Source organism: Accipiter gentilis, chromosome 33, assembly GCF_929443795.1.
Source record: "Accipiter gentilis chromosome 33, bAccGen1.1, whole genome shotgun sequence".
In the NCBI taxonomy this organism is placed as follows: Eukaryota; Metazoa; Chordata; class Aves; order Accipitriformes; family Accipitridae; genus Astur; species Astur gentilis.
In genome coordinates, this window is record NC_064912.1 from 11,760,021 (window position 1) to 11,783,103 (window position 23,083).

At 42.2% G+C, this 23,083-nt stretch overlaps 2 protein-coding genes and 1 pseudogene across 2 annotated transcripts; 2 read left to right on the forward strand and 1 right to left on the reverse strand.

Moving 5' to 3' along the window:
- Positions 1 to 1,248: 1,248 nt before the first annotated feature.
- On the forward strand, positions 1,249 to 5,580 carry LOC126034225 (acyl-coenzyme A synthetase ACSM4, mitochondrial-like; annotated as a pseudogene).
- Positions 5,424 to 9,187, reverse strand: THUMPD1 (THUMP domain containing 1). Its single transcript, XM_049791251.1, has 4 exons — positions 8,947 to 9,187; positions 8,338 to 8,518; positions 7,721 to 7,969; positions 5,424 to 7,141 (listed from the first exon to the last, which is right to left on the reverse strand). Exons 1-4 carry the CDS (start codon positions 9,160 to 9,162, stop codon positions 6,813 to 6,815), a joined length of 975 nt encoding a protein of 324 aa, XP_049647208.1. The 5' UTR covers positions 9,163 to 9,187; the 3' UTR covers positions 5,424 to 6,812.
- Positions 9,188 to 9,435: 248 nt separating this feature from the next.
- LOC126034038 (acyl-coenzyme A synthetase ACSM3, mitochondrial-like) lies at positions 9,436 to 23,060 on the forward strand. Its single transcript, XM_049791245.1, has 15 exons — positions 9,436 to 9,946; positions 11,751 to 11,988; positions 13,019 to 13,279; positions 14,727 to 14,937; positions 15,650 to 15,857; positions 16,096 to 16,239; positions 17,087 to 17,243; positions 18,202 to 18,281; positions 19,030 to 19,153; positions 19,681 to 19,761; positions 20,447 to 20,548; positions 21,626 to 21,753; positions 21,865 to 21,964; positions 22,427 to 22,546; positions 22,706 to 23,060. Exons 3-15 carry the CDS (start codon positions 13,067 to 13,069, stop codon positions 22,790 to 22,792), a joined length of 1,755 nt encoding a protein of 584 aa, XP_049647202.1. The 5' UTR covers positions 9,436 to 9,946; positions 11,751 to 11,988; positions 13,019 to 13,066; the 3' UTR covers positions 22,793 to 23,060.
- Positions 23,061 to 23,083: the final 23 nt, after the last annotated feature.

Consider the following 23,083-nt stretch of genomic DNA (forward strand, 5'->3'; position numbering starts at 1 on the left):
TGACTGTGAATCATCTATCTGCTGGTGTTACAGATGAGAAATAAAGGTGTGTCAGAAAATAAAGGCTAAGCCGAGATCTTTATTTTCTAGCAAGGCACTCATGTCCTGTGTTCTGTCCCAGGTAAAGAAGGATATATAAATTTGCCAGTCCAAAACAACCTTTTAATACAGCACGATTAGCAGCTCACCCAGCGGTCATGAAGACTTGGCTGGGCGCAACAGGCCCTTTGTCAGAACAGCTGAGGGAATTGCAGCATGTCTAAAGATTTGCGACAGTCCATTTTAGAAAGTATGGGGCTAGATAAAAGACTGACACAAGCAAAATGTTCAAAAGAAACCTGTAATTTTAGGTGCCTCCATTTTGAGGTGCCTGACTTTGTCCTAGAGTAAGATGTGGGCTTTACTGAAGTCCTCAGCAAAACTTACATTGCACCTCCAGGGCCAGGGTTTCATACCAAGGCATGGTACTTGTGCTTCAAGTGAGCATCAGGACAAGTTAGGTACACCAGTGATTTACCACAGTCCATGTATCAGCTGATGTTTGGGGCACTGTAACATCTTTCCTGAATACTGACAGTGACAGCAATTATTTTGCTTTCCATGTAAGTGAGGTTACAATCAGGTCTTGTAATTTGTGCCCTAGTATGGATTAAAAAGGAATAGTTAGCAGCAAGCTTTTTCCCAAAACAATATTGTTTAACCCTTTTTTTTTCTTTCATTTGTCAGACCGTGTGCAGATACCCAGTGACCCCTCTGTGCGGCGCCCCAGCTGCCTACCACATGCTGGTAGTGACCTCACCAGGTACCACCACATGAGCGTGACCTCACCAGGTACCGCGCGTCTGTTAACAAGTGACTCTGCTGTGTCTGTTCAAGCTATTGCCTCGCTCTTTAACAGTCATTTCCATGGGTCCTTGTAGCCACTTAAACTCTCAGAGGGGTGGAAATTCTGTGTTGGAGGCAGGGGCTGTGAGGAGGCAGAGCCTTTTCCTTAGCATTGCAGAGAGGTGATGAAATCCACCCCTCAGGTGCCTCCAACCCAGAGCAAATTTTGCCCTGAGGCGTTACAGTCAATAGAGGCCAGTATTCATCCTTGAAGGCACATGTGTGGCTGCACTGCCATCACTGCTGTGCATCTTTGCAGCTCACCACTTTGGCAGCCCCTTTCCAGCCCCACTCCAACTGGAGCTCTAGGCTTTCTTTCAACCCTAACCCTAACTCAAAGAGTGTCCGGTGTATCCTGAAGTCATGGGGTTGGACATATGGATGTCAGGGAGAGCAGAATTTGTCCCTTTCTGTCCTCTGATACTCAGCAATGTCTTCTGTCTACGAAGGTATGCAGTCAAGACACTGAAGCACTGTTTGACCAGAGGGGAACCACTCAACCTAGAAGTGATAGCACAGTGGAAAAGTAGAACAGGATGATCTATAAAGGCTACAGCCAAACCAAAATTGTACGTTCCATTTTTTTGTAAAGGGTTACAACTCAACTATCACTTAGGGGACTTAGATATCGCATTCCCCTTGGTAAATATGGAACTCAGCCATATATATTTGACTAAAAAGAAAAATGGCATTAGAATACATGGCAGTTGCCTACAAGAGGGTTTATTGTTTTGCTTAGAATTATGGCTTGTTTATGATACTGCTTCTAAGACTACTTAAGCTGTAATGTATCTTGAACTTTAGAGTTCAAGACTGTCAGTGAAGTTCACAAATGTTTTGGCTTGCACAGATGGAAGATTTAGCTTTTATGCTAGCTCAACAGTGGGCATAGTACAAGAACAGGAATAGCCTCAGGAATGTCCATGAAAAATAACTGGGCTGGTTGTCTTTTCCAACAGGCAATGATATGTGCAGATATGAAAGGAATGAAAGTTAAGCCAGGTTCCTTGGGAAAGGCAGTTCCCCCCTACGACGTTCAGGTGCAGTGGTCCCCTTTTCTGTTTGCTGTTGATTTCATAAGAAGTAAAACACAAGAGAGTACAACATACTGTACAAGTTTCGGTACCATACAGCGGTATTCAGGGCAGGCTGATGTTTTTGGTTGAGCTGTTGGCTGACGGTTAGTTTTAGAACACGGTTCTCAAAATGGGAAGTTATAATCACCCATTTGCCTTTCCTATTGCAGATTATAGATAAAAATGACAGTGTTCTGCCTCCTGGGAAAGGAGGAGACATTGCTGTCAAAATGGATGCCAAGCAGCCATTTACTTTTTTCAGTCAGTACCTGGTAAGCCAAAAGTGAATTTGCAGAAAGCCAGTTCATGCCTGCAGTGTGGTATGTATTTATACCAACAGGAGCAGGTGCAACGCTAAAGAGCTGTGGCTCTTCTTGACTTGACGGTGTTCCAACTTATGAAATTTCCATTCTCTCCCCTGTTCTTCCGCAGACCTACTGTTTGATCTTCAGTTCTGTATCTGCCCTTGTGGTAAATTTGCCCCTCTGGAAGAAGCAAGCACAAGCTCTTTGTCGTGGTTTAACCCCAGCCAGCAACTAAGCACCACGCAGCCGCTCACTCGCTCCCCCCCACCCAGTGGGATGGGGGAGAAAATCAGGAAAAGAAGTAAACCTCATGGGTTGAGATAAGAACGGTTTAATAGAACAGAAAAGAAGAAACTAATAACGATAACACTAATAAAATGACAACAGTAATGATAAAAGGATTGGAATGTACAAATGATGCGCAGTGCAATTGCTCACCACCTGCCGATCAACACCCAGTTAGACCCCGAGGGGCGATTCCCCCCGCCCCCACTCCCCCCAGTTTATATACTGGGTATGACGTCACATGGTGTGCAATATCCCTTTGGCCAGTTTGGGTCAGCTGCCCTGGCTGTGTCCTGTGCCAACTTCTTGTGCCCCTCCAGCTTTCTCACTGGCTGGGCTTGAGAAGCTGAAAAATCCTTGACTTGAGACTAAACACTACTGAGCAACAACTGAAAACATCAGTGTGTTATCAACATTCTTATACTGAGCTCAAAACATAGCACTGTACCAGCTACTAGGAAGACAGTTAACTCTATCCCAGCTGAAACCAGGACACTCTTACATTCAGAAACAAGCAATGAAAGATACTACGGGTAGTGTCCAAAGAAGGGGCAAAAGTCAACTCTAAGCTTAAGGCTTCTCAATATTTACAATATTTAATTGTTGCTTGTTCAACAGGATGATCCAGTGAAAACTGCTTTCACAATCCATGTAAAATTCTATATCACTGGAGACATAGGGAGCATGGATGAGGATGGAAATATATGGTTTATGGGGAGATCTGATGATGTCATCATCTCCTCTGAGCTTGTATATTTCAGTTAAAATGCCAAGAAATGTCTAAAAAATAACTATACCTCTCACCTACTCAGCATCTAATTTCTCTCTTCTAGGTATTGTATCGGACCATTTGAAATGGAGAGTGCCCCGTCATTGAGTCAGCTGTTATCAGCAGCCCAAATCCCAACAGAGGGGAGGTAATCAGTGGCCACTCTCCTATTCATAAAACACTTTGTGTGACAGACTCAACTTCCACTGAATTCGTAAGACTTAATGTAGCTATACAAACTTTTCCATCACTTTACCTGAGGGGAGCAGTAGTTTGTGTATCCTGTATTCCTTTTTTTTTTTTTTAAATGAAAATATAATCCTTAGTTTCCTAAAGAACATGATGCTGAATGTGAAGGTGTCTCTGGTAAGAATTGATGTACACTTTGACCCACCGCCTGGAGAATTATATTCTTTACTTTAACAACATATGTTTACAGAAAAGGCCCTAGCACATAAGAACTTTAAAACAGTCCTTTAAAGAACTCTTACAAATTTGGAAGAAGAATTTTAAACTTTGATTGTGTATTACTTAGGACCTTTACTAATGTAAGGTAGAAACAGTCTTTTGTCCTAATTTTAGATTTGCTTACACAAAAGCAAATTTTGCTCTACTGCGCAGGTGTAACACAGCAAGCTTGTATTGCAGGCAATACTCACTCATTCTCAATTAATTGCCTCATTTGTTAGGTTGCTCTAGCTTAATGAATGCTGTATTTTTTATTTTCCCTTTGTAGGTGGTAAAAGCTTTTGTGGTCTTGTCTCCTTCGTTTAAGTCACAAGATCCAAAGAAACTGGCCTGTGAACTGCAAGATTGTCGAGAAGGTCACTGATGGCTCCATACAAGTACTCCAGAAAGGCAAGTAAACACTAGTGTATTAAAAAAAATGAAAATCCCGAACACCTATTTTAACCATGGAGAGGCTAAAACCAGAAGATTAGACTCAGTTCAAACACAGTAACAAACAAAAAAAGCCCAGACATGTGCTGTGCAAGAAAAACGTAAAGTATTAATTTAAAGATTATTTTGGAAAATAGTAGATACAACACAATCTAAAAGCAAATTAGTTATTTCCCCAGTCACCAAATTCTTATTTAAATTAAGTAGGATGGAGACCTATGCTGTTCTGAAAGTTTATAAATGAAATTTGCTGATCTTACTTTTTTCCTCTTTTGAATCAGACTGAATTTGTCCAGCAGCTGCCAAAGACAATTGCCAGGAAAATCTGACAGAATGAACTGAGGAACAAGGAGTGGGGACAGATTTAGTTTTGATAAGTAATCTAAAAAAGTCTATCCCTATCAATTTCATTCATAATGGAGCTTTTCTGTTACAACTACAAGCACCAACACAGGATTATATTTCACCCATTAGGCAGTGATTGTGTAATAAGGAACAAGGTTTAAAAACTCCAACTGTTTGGTTTTTAAATGCTTGTGTTCTGGCTTGAAAAAAAATCAAGCAAACACACGTTCCAGCCACTAACACTTTTCAGAATTACAGTACAAGTAGAAGTGATTACCAGGTGAAGGAGCAGTGTGTTCATTTTAACTAAAAAGAGGCTTATTAATGAAGAAATCGTGATAGTAGATAATGAAGTTCCCAGAAATGGCCATAGATCTTGCGTGCATCCAAATTAAGCTCGCTGCTTGTATGAATCTTGAAAGCCTCAAGATTTAGGAATTACTGAACATTAACTGTTAACACATTAAGTGCAAATTGTGAAAAATCAGAAGGAAAAGAATGTGGACATCTTTAAGACTGCAGCATAGGCAGCATCTAAATGTCAGACACAGGCTTGACAAATGGATGGTAGCTATTCAGCAGTTTCTTCTGAAGAACTGTAGGTCCTGTAGGCACACAGATGAGTGAGAGAGAGAAGGAAAACAAACCACAAGCTATCCCTGAGTCTATCTTTGTCCTTAGTAAGATAAGCAAGTAGGCTGCCTTGAATCATGATCACCGACATCAGCCACCAATAAACATTCACAGTTGGCCTTCATGTCTGGTCTCATATAGTACTTTCCTATGTGTGACCTAGACATTGCTGGCTTCAATCCACAAGCAAAAAGCTTTAAAAGTTAAAGAAAACACCAATGGAGGTAAGAAAGCAGAGTTTTAATAAATGGGTGGTAAAAGTCATTTAATTTTCCAACTTCTAAAACAATTTTGAGAGAAGAGGAAAATATAAATTAAACACTATTGAGAGACTTGACACATCCTTTTCATTAAACCATGACAAGTAACAAGTGGTGTTCTTCAAGATGAGTCTTTTCCCATTAGCAACCCACAGATTTTATGCTAGAACTGAAATACCAAAGCTAGACAGTTGTACAGGAAGCATCCTCAAAACTCTACTGGAAAGCAGGTTATAGCTGCACTGGTTTTGGTTGGTTTTTTTAAAAGTCACTGGGATATCAAAAGAACTGCTGTAACAGACAGACAATTGAAAGTAATGTTAGTGAGTCTTTCTATCTGAAACAAAATTAATACTGTAAAGTTAAAACTGTACCAAAAATTAAACTTAATTCCCTTATCCAGTAGAGCATAGTGGAGAGCTTCTTTTATAAGAAGTTTCCAAGCAGTATTTAAATTCAAATTTTGAGATCTAAAAAAACCAAAAAATAAAAACAACAAAAAGATTTTATAAAACCACCAAAGGATTAAGTCTTTGGAAAGAGCAGCAAAAGGCTATTTGAAGGAAATTACTCAAAAGGATTCTGTTCAGTGACTACAGCATTTTCTATAAACCCATAACTGCTGTATACACAGCTAATGTAAACACATATGTAGTTTTTGCTAAAACCATCTGCAATGCCTGCACTGTTCTTCTACTGTTCTAGAACAGTCAAATCTATTACTCTAAATCATCTCATAATATTCAAGTAATTTGATCATAGCAGTTCTCACCATTCATTTTCAAGACTTAGCATATCCTTGTAGAGCGATGTGTGTGTGTATATATATAATCATCCATCATACACGAGATGATCAGGTTTAGCTCATTCTGTTGTTCACACAGAAAAATGTATCCGAGTTCTGCAGTCACACAAGTTCTCATATCACTTCCTTAAAAACCCTCTGCAATCAACTGTCTTTTTTTCAGATCTCTCACTTCTGTCAATACTTCCTGACAGAGCTGATTCTGCACTGCCTTTTGGATTCTGTAGCCATCAGATATAACAAAGCAGAGTCAGTATATGTCAGGATGGCCACATTTACATATGCATGCACACACTCCTGCTTTTTGTACTTGGTAAAGACAATGCAGAACAAAGCTGTAGAAGAATGACAAGAGAAGAACTCTTGAGCACTCTTACATCTGCTGTAACGTCAGCTCCACCTGCAATGAGCATTAAAATTCTTACACGTGGATTTTAAAAACAAGATTTCAAAACCAAATCCACTCTCCTCTTTAAAACACCCTTTCAGAACTCTGGGGCAACTTTAATAGGTTTCGATTGTGTTCACCTTTCTCTTCTACCACATTTTCTACACTGTCAGTGCATTGTTCCCCTTGGGCTCAGCTTCTGTTTCACCTTGATTCTTGTTCTCTTGTTTTACTTCTTCTGAGCTCTTCTCCTCCTCCTCGGTTTCTGGTTTTACTACCTTCGAGTTCTGTTCTTCTGTCAGATTTGATGGGTTTTGTAGTGTGTCGTCCTTGTTGCTCTTCACCACCTCTTGTAGATTGTATTTTCTGAACAGAACATAGTCTCTCACCACACTCAAGCAACAGACATTTTTTATTATTTCCACCACAATTGTGTATTGTGGGTTATTAAGATCAACTTTGTTTTCTGGATTGAGGCTGCCCACAATTCCTGTAAAACAAGATGTAGTTTAAAAGATGCTGGAAAAACTTTTTCAGAGCATAAGCATACCCTATTGAAAGGACAGCAAGAAGGCAACATCCCCCTTAGTTGTAACGAATTACTCATTTTTGTAATTGCTTAAAATAGCAGAACAGAGCAGGACTATTGGATTATACCACCAACAGGACCAAAGTAACTGAAAAACTATCCCACTGCAATTACCAAGAAACAAAGTATTCAAGTAAGGTGGAGCTATTTTATGGAAACAGTAACACATTATTTCAATATAGCATCCATAGAGAAAGCCTGATAGCAGTAATTTCAAACCACATATAACTGGCACTCCAAATTATATTCAACACTGTACTCTCTTCTGCTTGTTGTCTCTCAAGACATCAATACCAACAAGGAATATTGATGTCAAGCTTTTTTAAGTCTTCGAGAAGCTTTTGTAATTCAACATACAGATTTTAAGCAACAAATATGTATGCCCATTAAGACCACTTTCAATAATCTGACGTATGTTACACATGCAGTTGTGGGCTGCTTATATACTTGTTCTTAGTTTTGCGTGAAATCCATACGTACCTGCCAATTCCTTAATTACTTCTTCCCTACTCATATGACTGTTATTACGAGCTTTGTAAACAATCTGAAAAGTACCCTTATTAGGGGCTTTAAACCAAGGCTCAAAAAACGTTTCTGTGTATTTTTTCATATCCTCCATAAAAGCCTTGCAGGTTCCAGAAATGGGTAGCATGCGCAGAATAACTCTTGTTTTCTTCTTTTTAGTGGCATGCATATCCTTTAGTATATGGTGCACCAGGTTCTCGGGTTCTACAAGAAAAACAGCTAGGTATGAGAAACAAATTGAAGGCGTTTCCCACCTCTTCCCCCCCTCTAAATAATAAGCTGGGGAAACGCATGCTTGGCTGGACTGCTGTCAGCCTCCAATCCTTTTCTGTAAAGAGTTGTTTTACTGTATCAGAAGTGAATAATCAAAGATTATTTTGTCAAAGCAGATTCCTCTACCTTTAGCGGCTGTGCTAATGACAAAATTCAGTGGCAACACCAAAGGGAATGGGAAACCCTGTATTTGTTTGGTATACACGAGTTTCTTGGAAGTCGCGCTCTGTGGCCTGTTACTAGCACTGTCTAGAGCAGTTTAACCCCACAGCATTACGCAGCATCAGTCGATATCCCACCTATGCCCTGGGTTCTGATGAAGACCACGTTGTTGGCACCGCTCTCCACCGACTGGAACCGCCGCAGCTTCTGCTCCGTCGAGGCACGGATCTGGCCGACCTCCTTCTTCAGGGCAGCCTCAACGTCGTCCTCATCCTCCTCCCTCTCGCTTCCAGACAGCCGCTCCTCGTGATCTGAAAACTTCACACCAGGCCCGTCCCTTGTTTGGTGAGCACCGAGTGACGGTGCCCACAACTTGAAAACCGCCAGCAAGGCACCTCCGCGCCCAGGGGCTGGAGGCGACGGGCACGGGCCTCTTCTCCAGCCCACCCGAGGGGCTGCGCAGGGGTTTGCTTACAGAAACCGGCGCTTTCGCGCGTGTGGAGAACACGAGCGGGTTTCTTTAACATACGGACAGGCAGAGGAGGCCTCGCGGCGCTGCCCTCCCCGCCCCGCCGGCGTTAGCGCTGCCCCGGTCTGCGGGGAGGCAGGACCCAGGGCGGGCGGGCGGGCGGCCGGGGCCGCGCTCCCCGGCCTCCGGGCCGCGCTCCCTCGCCTCAGGGGCCGCCTCCCGCCCAGCACCGAGCGACCGGCCGGCCGGCCGGGCCCGCCCGCCCGCACGCACGCACCTGCTCGGGCCCGTAGAGCAGGTCCCCGTACTCGCCGAGGAGGCTGTAGGCCTCCCCCACGCACTTGCGCTCGTTCATGTTGCAGGTGATGAGGATGCCGCGCATGCCGGCCTCCAGCTGCCGCCCGCCGCCGCGGGGCCGCTTGGCCCGCCCCGCCGCCGCCGCGAAGTGCCCCTTGGGCCGCCGCTTCCGCGCCGCCGGCTCCGCCGCGGCCATCGGCTGCCACCCGCCGGGGCCGCCGCCGCCGCCGCGATGGCGTCAGCGTCAGCGCCGCGCCCGCCCGCTCCCCCCCTCAGCGCCCGCCGAGGGACAGCGCCGCCCCGCGGACCGGCGTGGAGCGGCGGCGGCCGCCGCCTCGCAGCCCCGCCGCGGAGCGCCGAGGGCGGCGGCGGGCCCAGGACGGCGGCGCCTCCCGCCGGGGCCGGGGGTGGCGGGGCGCGGGCTGTGCGCTTGCCGCGCTGCTCCGGGGGGGATCCCCACCCAGTGAGGGCCTCAGCCGGCTGCCAGGCTCTTCTGACGGCCGGTGCTTGCTGTCGGCGGTGCAGTGCCCGGGGAGGTAAAGAAAAAAACAAAACCAACAAAACCTCACCCTCGAAAACTAGAGTCCACCTCGGGCTTCACCCGTGCCGGGGGGGGGGAGGTTGAGCAGTTCCCCAGGCACAGTACGCCGGACTCGGCGCTCTGCGGTGGCCAAACTCGGTCACTCGTGGGCCTTGGTGCTTTCCGTTCCCCCGAACTTCAGTTCCAGGACGACAGTCTGGCCTCGTGTGAGTGATTCCAAAACTGAGAGAAACGGTGGGCCGGGGAGAGGAGAGGACAGACGCTCACTGAAGTGCGGCGGAGCCGGCAGACCTCTGTCCTGCTCTGCACCGGTGCCTCGAACACCAGCCCGTACACCCCGGCGGAGGGAGAGCTGGGCTTCGGCTGCTTCCCCAGCTTCCTAACTGCTGAAGGTGTCACGGTGTAGAGGGACCAGCTGAAACCGAAGCTCTTTATACAGGTAAATCTGGGCCTGAGATACTAGAGAACATGTGTTGACAGGAAAAACGTGGCCCGTAGCGTAGTTTCTGAAGGAAGGTGTCTCTACGCGTGCCTCTGTGTAAGAGCCTCCTCTCCCTGCAGTAACTCTCGAGCTTCTTGGACAATTAAGGGGGGAGGTAATTAAGTTCCTTGACACTTTGTGAAAACGGGTAGAGGAGACAAATAGGGAGGCCTCACTAGGGGCAGGAGTGTCACAAAAAAGGAAACTTCATGAATTGATGGAAGTATTTATCAGTTACAGGCGCAGCAGGAAGCGGAGTTTACATCTTATCTGAAGCTTTGTTCCTGCAAAGCCTTTGAGGCCCACATAATTCTACAGCAATTGTTAGGCAGCAGTGGGATTATTGACCACACAGAAATTAAAAGTCACTAAATCTTTGCAGTGCTGGGGCTGTGTGAAAGACTCAAAGTTCTGGTGAATTATAGTGATAGGCTCTGGATTTGGGCATGTCAGGACACGTTTGAAACACGAGGAAGAATTTCTACAGGCAGTTGTGGGTGGTGCAGAGGAAACTCAATTAAGCACTCAGAATGTAACAAGGATACTTCTGTGGTGAAAAGTGCTGGGAGACTTGGAAATACCCATCAGTGCTCTGGAAATTAGTTATATGCTCTACTAAAAGAAGAGGTTACGGGTTAGTTCACTTGCCTACATATTCCTGGCCTATTCGCTGACTCTTATCACGAGCCATTGCTGTAATTTTATCTTAAAGTTTGTGCCTCGTCTGGAGTAATGTGACCCTCTGGGTAGGGAAGCCTTTTAAGACTGGTCCTCTGCCTTTCCTCTGGGAGGGCACATGCAATGTCACGACTGCAGACTGACTGTAGGTCTCCCTTTACCACTAGGTAGAGAGCAGCTTTGTTGTTTGGTGGGACCTGTTTTGAATCAGTTTCTTTTTGCTGCAACAAGCATTTCAGGGAGCTGGTTAACATCTCCTTTGAGTGCACTGTTTACAAACAGACACGGGCAGAACCCCAGGAGAGAGTTCTGGCAAAAGCATAGGACCTATGTGCCAGGAAAGACTGCAGCGTCACCCTCACTGATCAGCACCCAGAGGACTGTTCTGCGCCAAAGACGTAGATGGGTGTTAGCAATCTCTCTGCTGACCTCAGAGCCACAGTTTGAGGATGGAGATACAGCAGGAGCTATTTAGGGCTCTGGCAGCCAAACTCTTACGAATCTTGATGCCCCAACTTAAGCTACAGCTGTCACTAGCTCCCCAGTGAGTGACATCCTTGCAGGAGAGGCTGAAGGTAGGTAGAGGCACGCACCAATGCCACAGCCGTGCCCACAGTGATGCTGGGCTGTGGTCTGGATGGCAGAGACGATGGCACACATTCCCTCCTGCCTCTCCCGTGGGAGCAGAGCAGAGGAGACAGCAATGCTGGAGCACCACATAACTGTGTGCTCTCTGAACATGAGGCAGAGCCCTTACAAAACATCACAAGTCACCAGGTATTAACAAAGCTGGTCCAGGCACCAGCTGCAGCATCCCAGGAATTGATACTCACTGTTGTCATGGCTGAACTGCTGTGGGTATCTGAGGACCCCCAAGCTACCCGCTGAGGGGTGTAGTCGCAAAGCCAATCGCAAGGCTTGTTGCTCCTGTGTTGCACCAGCCAGAGCATAACAGATGTCATTTGGCTGTAGCAAGGTCTTATGACTGGGTTCCTCCATGGACAGGTGGGTGGGAAGAGGGGAGGAAAAGGAAACAGGAGATATTTGGGACTCACACTTTCTACCTCCACTCTGTGCTCTGCAGAAACCTATCAGCTCTTCTCGCTGTGCTGGACTTGGCTGCCCCTTGTATGAGTCCAAAGTACGTGTAAAGCACACAGGAGTTGGTCACTGGACACAGTAATGGTGCAAGAGTGGGATATGCAGCCAGGAGTCTGAGATCTGTATAAGGAGTCAAAGCTGTGATACATCCCAGCACTGAGGGGGCTCCACTTCGGTGCAAGGCAGAGGCAGTAAGTTGGGATTGACAGCCATTTGACAAGGTAACTGACCCTCCACCTACCCCTGCAAGCTGCTGGCTACGACATTTTCTGGCACTGGGGCAGTATGGATTTGCCTCTTGTCTGTCCACATTCCCTCTTCTCCCTGTCCTTTTCTGTCTTTCATTTGTCTGGATTTCTCTCTTTGTCATGTTATGACAAACCCTGTGTTTGTCATAAGCATACTGAATGTTACAGATCCAAAAAATGTCCCTTTGTTTCACTAAATCACTAAAATCATATGATTTTACAGCTGGATAGTTACTTATTCTGTAAGGAACTAGCAGTGTTTATATTATTTTGTAATTGAAAGACATTTGACAATGCATGAAAATAATGCTTTGGAATTTTCAGACTTCCCGGTAAGTTGACTTTTTTTGAGAAGTAAGGCTTTGCATTTTGGATCCTTTTTCAAAGTCATTTAAAGTTTCCCTGTCTCAAAAAGTGACACTTTTTGCTGACCACACATCAAAATAATGTTTAAAAAAACAGTACTTAGAATCTTTTCATTTCTGGCAACCAATTTATCCCAATGCTGATAAACTAGGAAAACTGTAAATATTTTTGTACCAAGTAACACTGTTGTCAGCCAGTAGGTAATGCACCATTGCTGGATTATCTGTGCAACATCTTGGCTCACACTGTTACTTCTGTATTGTCAGTCAGTAGCAGACACAATTTGCAGAAGTCAGAGTTGAAGTGCTTGGGTAGCATTCAGTGCCTCTGCTGTATAAGGCAACTGAAATGTGATCTACAAGATTAGCGGGGCTTGTAGGAAGGAAAGGAATGTCAAGTCCAGGAAAGCTGTGACAATGACAAGGCTGAGTGCTGCTGGTTGAATGTAGGGTGAGGATCTCAGCTGCATGATGGTCACTGGAGAGCAGGGGTCAAACCATGGCCAAAGTGGAACTGTCCTCAGCAGTTACTCCAATTAACCTTTGGGATTGTTGTTCCAGTCTGTTCCACTGTGTAGTAGTAAAAGCTGTTCTGAAACCACATGGCTGATATCAGGTTTGTATCTGTATCACTGTAGCATTTCTTGGAGAGATAATCAGTAAGGAGTAACCTCGAAGAGACTATTATGGCTCTTGCTGTTGTGCCTTTTTTACGGAAGATCCCAAGTGCTATGTCCCTGCGGGCTCGCCTGAGAAGATCTCTCCAACTTCGCAACTGGTGCTACCCAGTTCACGCCTCTTTGAGTTATGAAGCCATAAAACAAGAGTACAGACCAGAGGTGCCAGAGTACTTCAACTTTGCACGAGATGTGCTGGACAGATGGACTGAAGTGGAAAAGGTAACAGTTACTTGGCTTCTCTGATACTGAAGTATTTAATGCTGGTCATTAATGCTGAGTATCCAAGAAATCCAATAACCAAGACACTGGGGTTATGTTCTGATTATAATCTGCTGATCATTTCATGCAATTTGAACCTGTAGATCCCTTAGGCCACATGCTGTCCTGTCCACAAGTCCAAATAGTTCTTTCTTTTAATCAGTAACTCCAGTGAGATTGAGTGTGAATAAATAGGTGCCTCATAAATGAGACTGTGAACTGAACCATTGTAAACCTTGCATCAATTACCCCATCAGCCATGACATGCATCCTACCTGGATGTGCCAGGGAAATCACTTGACCTCTGTGTGTTTCATTGCTTGCCTGTAAAATGAGTAATAAATACAGTGTAATGTCAAACCTCACCCACCTATCCCAAACGTGATTTCTTTTGCGTCAAGGACTTGGAATCTACAGAAATGAACAACTTTGAACCCCAAACCAGACATAAGCTTTATGCAAGGAAAGGAAATATAGAAAAAATCCCATGAACTATAGGTCTATCACATTTCTTACTACATAGGTCTGATCTCTATGGATGTAGGACTGGTTTTGCAGGCTCAGGCTGTTCATGATAAGGGGCTAAACGTGGTTGTGTCCAGCCTGGCAGCAAGAACAGAGCAGAGGTATCACCTGTCTGACACAATTGTTCCTTTTGCAGGAAAAACAGGTTTTGGCAGGCTGTAAACGGAGCAAGGAACAGCCTCTGGAGAAGAGATTTTGCTCTCTGAAGTGCACAGATGAAATCTGCTCCCCTGAAAATGAACCTTAGTGTTATTGTACCTTCAAATACATAATAAGGTGTCATATTCTTGCTGCTCCAGTGAATTTTTTTGCTCAGGAGGTGACTTAGTACACTACTACTGCTAAATGCATTGTCCCCCTTTAAAGCACATTGTATGCATACATTTCAAATTGCTTCACACATCAGTTAGGTGAGACATTGATTAAAGGTCACACTGTGTGGGCCTGTGCTTTTGAAACTTTGATTTAATTTTCAGAAGTACCAGACAGGCCTAATTCCAGATGAAGCTGAAAATGAGCTCTGAGGGCTCAGGAGACTCTGGGGCACAACCCAGAGGTACTCACATTCATCAGCTGCTTTGTTGGCATGACCTGAAACAAAAAGATTCTTCTTTCTCTGTGCTGATTGCTGTACAACCGTTTTAGAGTGTAAGATGAGGAACTCAGGAAGGGAATACAAATTTAATTTCCTAAATGACATTTATAGGCTGTTCTGTCTAAGGGAGAATTCTCTGCCTTATTTGGAATCAGTGGCAAATTTCTATTGCATCCCCAGGTTTCTCTGGCACTGAATAAGTGATGAATGGTTTTCTTCCTCAAAGTTAAGGTAAAGGCAATGTGTTTCTAAAATGAAGCATTTGTACTGTACCCTGTTGTTCTATAGGAGGGTAAAAGGTCTAAAAACCCTGCATTATGGTGGGTAGATGGTGCCGGAGAAGAGGTGAGGTGGAGTTTTGAGGAGCTGGGAGTGCTGTCAAGGAAAGTGGCAAATGTACTTTCTGATGCCTGCGGTCTGCAACGGGAAGACAGAGTTATTCTGATTCTGCCCCGGATCCCAGAGTGGTGGCTGGTGAATGTGGCTTGCATGAGAACAGGTTAGCAAAAGCATAGAAATGGTATATAGGTACAGAAATTGTGACTTAAACCAATCCTTGCTATTTAATGCACTCAGAACTACCAGCATGCTAATGAGGATGAACTAGTGTCATGCTGGTCAGAAGGACTCTTCATGCAAAGTTTTTGCTTCATGGTGCTTTTAGGACTTTTGTGCATGCTCTAGCTGTTAAGGAAACCCTGTGAGTCCATGTGCCTGTGTTATTCTCCTCTTTCCAGCACTTTGATGCATTGCAAATGCACCCTCTTGATAACTTGCAGTGAAATTAGCCCACACTTAACAAAGTGTTTCACATGTTCCCCTGTGGGAACTGTTAAATATTCACTTTCCCAGAATGTCTTGGTACCTCACAAACACTAGCAGTATACCTTGTGAGGCAACAGCTGTGTTTACTGTAAATAAGTCAAGTCCAGAGAGATGGCACGTCCCAGGGGCAGTATTTTCAGAACAAGGAAGGTTATTGTGTTGACTTCTTCTACTGTTCCATGATCAAGATAGTATTTTCTAACTTGTGCTAATCCTCACATAGCATTTAATCCACCAAAGAAATCAGTATATTTACAAATGTGGTCCTGCTTTTAGTACAGGTCTGTCCTGCTCAAAAGAACAAAGTAAGCCGAAGTCTGCTTGTAGGTACAGGTGTTATTCTTAAATGTTGAGACTGTTTTTCCATTCCCCTTCCTTCCGTTTAGGAACTGTCTTGATTCCTGGGACACAGCAGTTGACAGCGAAGGACATTCTTCATCGACTACAGAAATCCAAGGCAAAGTGTATCATCACTGATGATTCTGTGGCACCAGCTGTAGACTCAATTGGGGCTCAATGCCAGTCTCTGAAATTCAAGTTGCTTGTGTCAGAGGGCCACAGAGAAGGATGGCTGAACTTTAAAGATCTCCTGAAGTGAGTAAATACTGCTGTGAAAGCACCACAGCAATAATGAAAGAAAAATACAGTGGTTTGTTTTGAATAGGAAATGTTGGCACACACCAATATATTTTCACCCTTCTAGGACGGCACAGTGGAAAAATATCAATGTTTATGACACTTTTGATTGCTGCAGTTATTTTGGTTAAATACTTTCCAAAATGTGTAAGTCAGACTTTCAAATCACTTTCTTCATCATTTTGCTTATTTTAAGAAACGCTCCTTCTGACCACCACTGTGTGACCACAAAGTGTCAAGATCCAATGGCTATCTATTTTACCAGTGGAACTACAGGATCTCCAAAAATGACTGAACATTCCCACAGCAGCTATGGTATTGGTCTCACAGTAAGTGGAAGGTACAGATATCACTTTAAACCAGACATATTTCTGTAGCGGGTCACATAGCAGAAGGAAGAGAAACACAAGATTTTTACCAGCAGCTTTTGTTTCAGTAGTTAAAAAAACAACAGTTGTTTTACATCCCAAAAAGTGTTGGCTTTTTTTTCCCATAAAACAAGGCAGTTTGAGTCCAACTGCCTTAGTTTATAGAGAATATACCAGTCATATAATCACTAACTTCTTTTTAACATTTTGTTTAACTTTTGGTAAGTTCTTCATTGTATATAGTTAATAAATTTCCCGTGAACACACGTTAATGAAGTCTGTACCACAAAAGAGGAAAAAACATGGGTCTGTTAGGCTTCTGAATTCATGTGTGTCTGGATTAGACACAGCCCCTGCAGGAACAAAATGCTGATAGTTCAGAATCTTTAAATTTATGAAGCAATGTTGTTTATAAAATTGATACGGCAGTGCACTTCACTCTAACAGGCAAAGAATAACAAATCAGAAAATTCCGAAATAGAAGTAAGTGAACAAAAAAACCCCACAGCATCCCTAAAAATGCGTTCAACAAGACCCCAGTAATCTCGTACATATTCATACAACACCATATTCTGAGGTAGTGTTAGCTTGTCCGTCAGTATAATTTTTCCCTTAGAAAAATGCAACATTAGCCTATCCTGATGACACCCTCACTATGCTGTGACTAACTCCTGCTCAGGAATTCAGCCTTTCCTAATTGCCATTTACCCAAGACAACCAGTGATGGATTTGCTTCACTGGCACATCTCTTGTTGATATTTTAATATTTGCCTTATTCCTGCCAAATAGAGACTATGGACCATTTCCTTGTGTTACCAGGTACTGGCTGGACTTGACTTCCTCAGATATATTTTGGAACACATCAGACACAGGCTGGGCAAAGTCAGCTTGGAGCAGCATTTTTTCACCTTGGATTCAAGGGGCATGTGTATTTGTACATAAGATGCCACACTTCGACCCAAGCATTGTCTTTGAGGTAAGTGAGGAGAGCCCAGCAACAAACAGCACTATTCTCTCTGGCGGGTCTTGCCCAGGTTTTCATTTCCGCTGGTGCTGTGTGGGGGCAGCAGCACTCAGCACAGTTAAAACTTTCACCACGTGGTAACGAGACAATTAAGTTGTGAGCGCTGCAAATACATACCCCAAAACAAGAGCATATCTGACGTCCAAAGAGTTTCATCTTATACTCTGCTCTGGACTTGACTGCACAAACCTGCAAACATCCATTATTAGGCCTAAAAGTGAAGTACAAAAGAAATTGTTCTGGGATTCATGGAGCACTTTGGTGTTACTATTAAAGCAAGTGACAGTAACAGATGAATGAGAATTTCAGTTGCCTGCACTGCGTAATTCAAAGTTAAGGAGTGAAGAGGCAGCAAGGTTGAGTTTCTTTAAAAAAAGGCACCAACATTATATTCTCTTACATCCTCCACACTCCAAACTCTTCATGATTTGAAAAAGACTACCGTGTTTCATTTTGCATGGAATGACTTTATCATCGTATCCATGTTAATTAGGTGTCTGGAAATTGCTAGTTAATCATCAGGGTATGCTGAAGAATGCTGTCAGCTGTAACACCTACAAAGCATCTGAAAAAGTAGCCTTATGGTTTCACTTGTTTTTTACTTAAACTGCAATTATCAAGAAATTCTGCAAGAGAAACTGTAAAGCATTCAAGAGCAAACAACTTTGGTGTGTTGAACTAATTGTAAAATGATGTAGATTCTGTTTTGAAGAAGAAATTAATTAAATGTAACTGCTGTGTGTTGGTGTTGGCAAGTACAGAGCTAACTGCTTTTAGGACACTTAGTGTTTTGTTTGTGTGTTTCATAAGCTGGATGCAGAGCTCATTATATTATCTCTTACAATGAAGATGAGACCTCACAGGTTTCAGTATATTGGCAACATTTAATTTTTTTTCCTAAATTCTCTAGAGTCTGTCAAGATTTCCCATAACTGTCTTCTGTTCTCCTCCAACTGCCTACCGAATGTTTGTGCAACATAAGGTGTCCAGGTAAGCAAAATCAGAGTATCCTTGTTGGTGTATTTGGTCAAAACAGTAAGACCAAATGCTCATCTCACCTTGATTTTATTCCAAATGTACAATGGCATAACAGTAACACAGCTCATGTATTTCTCAACATTTTGAATCTTAAGTGTTAGGAACAAAGTCAGAATAAAGATTTAGGGATAGCTTAACTACCTCAGATTTCATAAATTACAGTGAACTTGCATAAGACTGAAATGCAGTTTAGCTGAGGTTGTAGTAGGATACCAATGATATCATGATTAATGTATCTTCAGAAGTGCTTTTATAATCACATACCCACTCCATTTGTTTTTCCACTTGTTCCTCCAATACTATAAGCTATTTGAAGTGCGTGTGTCAGCACAGCTTGGTGAAATGTATGAAAGAATGTTTGGCCTCATTTAATTCTTCAGTGAGTTTTTATTGTCATTAGGGTTGAACTTTGTTAGTCTTCTTCCGTTTAGACCCCAGTTTAGATTCTAGGGTTGGAAACAGTATATCGATTGTTAGATTTTCTAAAATAATACAGAAGTAAACCAGTATTTTTTCCTTTTTATTTGCATTTTTTCAGTTTTGTTTTGTTTAACAGTACACAGTTCAAATGGAATGAATAGGACTCAGTAAAAATTTTGGGGTTATGTAGAAAGCACCTCACAATACAGGAATACAGTAGTGAATGGGACATATAGCAGATAGATGACTGCCAGTTATTTGTGTTCTCTTTCCCACTAAGCTATACATTCAAAAGCCTGCGGCACTGTGTGAGTGCTGGGGAGCCAATTAACCCTGATGTGATGGAGGAATGGAAAGCGCAGACTGGGCTGGATATTCATGAAGGCTATGGACAGACAGAAACAGTATGTTCTGCTTTACAATGTAAAAAAGTATGCTTTACAGATACAGCAATAAATTCCATTCAGGTTGCCAAGAAAAAGCGATTGAAATGATTATACACAGTTAGGACTTTTAAGGGAAAAATCAATTGCAATAACCAACACTGGAAAAATGTAGTTTTTGTAAGTCATACAGCAATCATAACAGCTTCACCCAAAATGCAAGGAGTGTTTTTCATTCCTGTGGGCTTTGGGTTGGGAACTAACACAAAAGGGGTAAATTCCTCATTACTGCGTTCCAAATTCAGCTTTAGAATCTGCCTTTAGAGCACTCACTAACATTATTTGGAGCTTTGGGCATGATTCTGAGGGCATAGTTTATTTCTAGAAGTTTAGTCATTGGATATATGATCATAATGAAGAAAATTAGTATGTCTTATAGAAATACACAATATTAGCTGAGAGTTTTAAACCTAAGCTAAAGACTGAATATACAAGCCACAGTTTAATTTAAAAAAAAAACAATCCAAATCCAACAACACTTGTTACAGGTGCTGATCTGTGGAAATTTTAAAGGAATGAAAATCAAACCTGGCTCTATGGGAAAGCCGTCTCCAGGGTATGATGTCAAGGTACCGTACCTCTGGTGATTCAATCTCTCTCTCTTGCGTAATCACATTCCATTAAAGAGGTTTGAAAGCTCTAACAAAGAGTTGTACCATGTACCATCATTCAGCAGTGAATGAAAGAGTGAAGAAACGCATGTTACTGCCCTAAACTGACCATGCAGAATAAGCAATTGGACTTCCCTGTTGCACCATCCTCACTAACATAGATGACAGCCTACTGCTAACTGACAGTTAGCTATAAAACTTCAAGGCAATGATAGAAATTAAATTGCTGAATTAAGGAAGAGTGGGAGTGATTATTGTTTCCTGGTGATAACAAAACTACTGAAGCAGATTTTAGTACCAGATTAATTTGCAATATGGATTAAGATTTTTAGTATCTTTCTTTCAGTTGTTAAGTTTTCCCACCCAGTTACTTATGATCCTCCCTGGGGTCTTACTAACTTCCTTACATGTTTGCATAGTACTTGGCATTCCTCAGATAAAAGACATAGTGCAAAGTACAGTGGAGTAGTAATAATCTTACACTTCAGTTGTCAGAGTAAGATGCCCTACTGCTCCAAATCATTTCCCAATAAAAAATAACTTCAATTATGTATTTTAAAAGCGCTACAGCATTCTATAATCTTAACATAAAGCTTTTAAATTTGGCTCCAAGATAATAAAATTGTGTTTTGTTTATTTTTAGATCATAGATGAAAACAGTAATATTCTGCCTCCTGGAAAAGAAGGAGATATTGCCATCAGAGTAAAACCTACGAGATCGCTTTTTCTTTTTACTTGCTATGCTGTAAGAATATTTCTACAGTTAAAGTAGATACCCTGTTAAATCTCTGTCACAATGAATCTGATGCCCCATTTCATTTACTTATACTCTGCTTACTGATCTGAAAACCTGTGGGGAGGAAAGAGGGATTTCCATTTTTTTTCCTGCAGATGCTTGGTCTACTTATACAATCAATTACATGTTTGATGAGATTGTCCTGCCTAGCAAGTTAAAATCCACTTTCTTTTGATTGCTATTTCCTTAATAAAACCAGAAATGTTGACGGACTCCCTAATCCCAAAATACTCTTTGGCCTAAGGGCTAGAGTCCCCATCTGAGAAGTAGGACACTGTTCAAATCCCTTCCCTCCAGATTTGAGCTCCTTGGAGCGTTTCACACATGGCAACATTTTTCAGGTTTTTTTCCATGTTGGTTAGAATTTTCAGTCCAACAACCACTAAAACAAATGCATAGTGCTTTCAGTTCTGATACCAGGAAACCTTATTAAATTTTATGGATTGTATCAGCCTACAGTCAGGTCTTCTGAGCAGTACTGAGCATCTAGGAAAGGAACACCATGCAGGGAAGGAACACCATGCACACTGCATAGAAAAATTTAAAAAAGCAAGTCAGTTGCATTTGCTGTAGAAACAGTGCTTATTAATTGTGCTGTGCTGAGCCAAAACTTCTCTGGGAGTGGAAAAAAAAAATCTCAGGATAAGAGACGCTAGAAATACAAAGGAAAAAATCATTAAAGGATAATCGCCTAAAAGCAAATTATCAGTTCCATATGCCTACGTATTTTCGCAACCTTCAGTGGGTCCTAAAGCTGTGGGGCATAATATGATTAAAATTTTAAGTCTGTCACAAGTAGTGCAACTTAATTTATTGCAATTTATGAGTTTTATATCTAGCTTTGTAGCTTAGTAATGAATTAATAATTCTGTTATTAATGTACCACTTGAATCTGATGCACATGACCACAATATGAAAAGCTGAAATTTTTTAATATTTGACTGTACTATAACTTGTATGCTAAATACGTTAGAATGCAATGATGTCATGTAGTTTTCATGTAAAATGCAATTTAATATTTCCTAGGATGATCCAGAGAAAACAGAGGCAACAATACGTGGGGATTTTTATGTCACTGGAGACAGGGGGATTATGGATGAGGAGGGATACTTCTGGTTTGTTGGAAGAGCTGATGATGTCATTAATTCTGCTGGGTAACTTAAGACTGATTAACAATAAATCATTAAACTTGAGTAACATAGATGATTCAGATGAGAAGTTATGTTTATGTGTTATCACTAAAAGTCTTTTCCTCTGTTTTAAAGATACCGTATTGGACCATTTGAAGTAGAAAGTGCCCTAGTAGAGCATCCTGCAGTGGTGGAATCAGCAGTTGTCAGCAGTCCAGACCCCATCAGAGGAGAGGTAAACAAGTTAAACAAACTTACATATTTAAATAGCATTGTGCATACCAGTGCTAATAAAGCCCAACTTCCAAGGGATTTGTCTATCTAGGTTTTTTTTTTTTTTTTAATTTGAAACTAGATAAATTCAAGATGGCATTTCTACTCTATCAGACACTGGAGAATCCACATAGGAAAAAACTGACCAAGGCAGTTGCCTCAGATCCAGTGTAACAAAAGCACCATTTGAAGTTTTCCCTGTCATTCAAATACTTACAGTTTTTTGTCTTTATTAAACATATACAAACTGCCTGCATGATCCAGACCAATAGTGAGCACACACAGACTTTGGCAAAGCTTTCTGTACTTGCCCTATACATCATTCTACAGTTTGCAAGCAAACGTTTGGTTAAAGTTTCAAATCTTACTGTTGCATAATACTGTTTCACTGGCATTTAAACCATTGCTGCCATAACTTTTTTAGGTAGTGAAAGCCTTTGTTGTTTTAACATCTGACTATGCTTCACATGATCCGGAAAAAATTATGAAAGAGCTACAAGATCATGTTAAGACAGTTACTGCTCCATACAAGTATCCTAGGAAGGTGAGCGCTCAAATACCCAAATAATTTTCACTGCCATAAGACAGTGGGGGTTAACTGTTATGAGACCTATAGGCCTATGCCACTGAGATTAAGAAAAAAGTAAAATTTTAGGTAAACTGTATCTTACTCTGTATTACTATTTCTTCTGTTTCCCAATAGATGGAGTTTGTTCAACAGTTGCCAAAAACTATTAGTGGGAAGATCAGAAGAAATGAACTGCGCCAGAAGGAGTGGAGAAAAGATTAGAAGTACTTGTTGCTTTTTTATAGGATCTTTTACAAAGTAAGATACTACAGATTTACACAGTAACATACAGTAAATGATTATACTATGTCCTCCTTAGTTTAGGTTTGAATAAATTCTTCCCTGATTCCCAGCATTTGGCTGTCCCAGGTACTACACTAATAACTAATAGTACAAAAGCAGGCAGACTGATAGGAATGAAATGGGAAGCTCATGTAGTCAAGTGCGGAATAGGTGATGTGTGTTAAATAAACTATTTAATGAACTGTCACCAGCATTTTATCTTTATTGTTA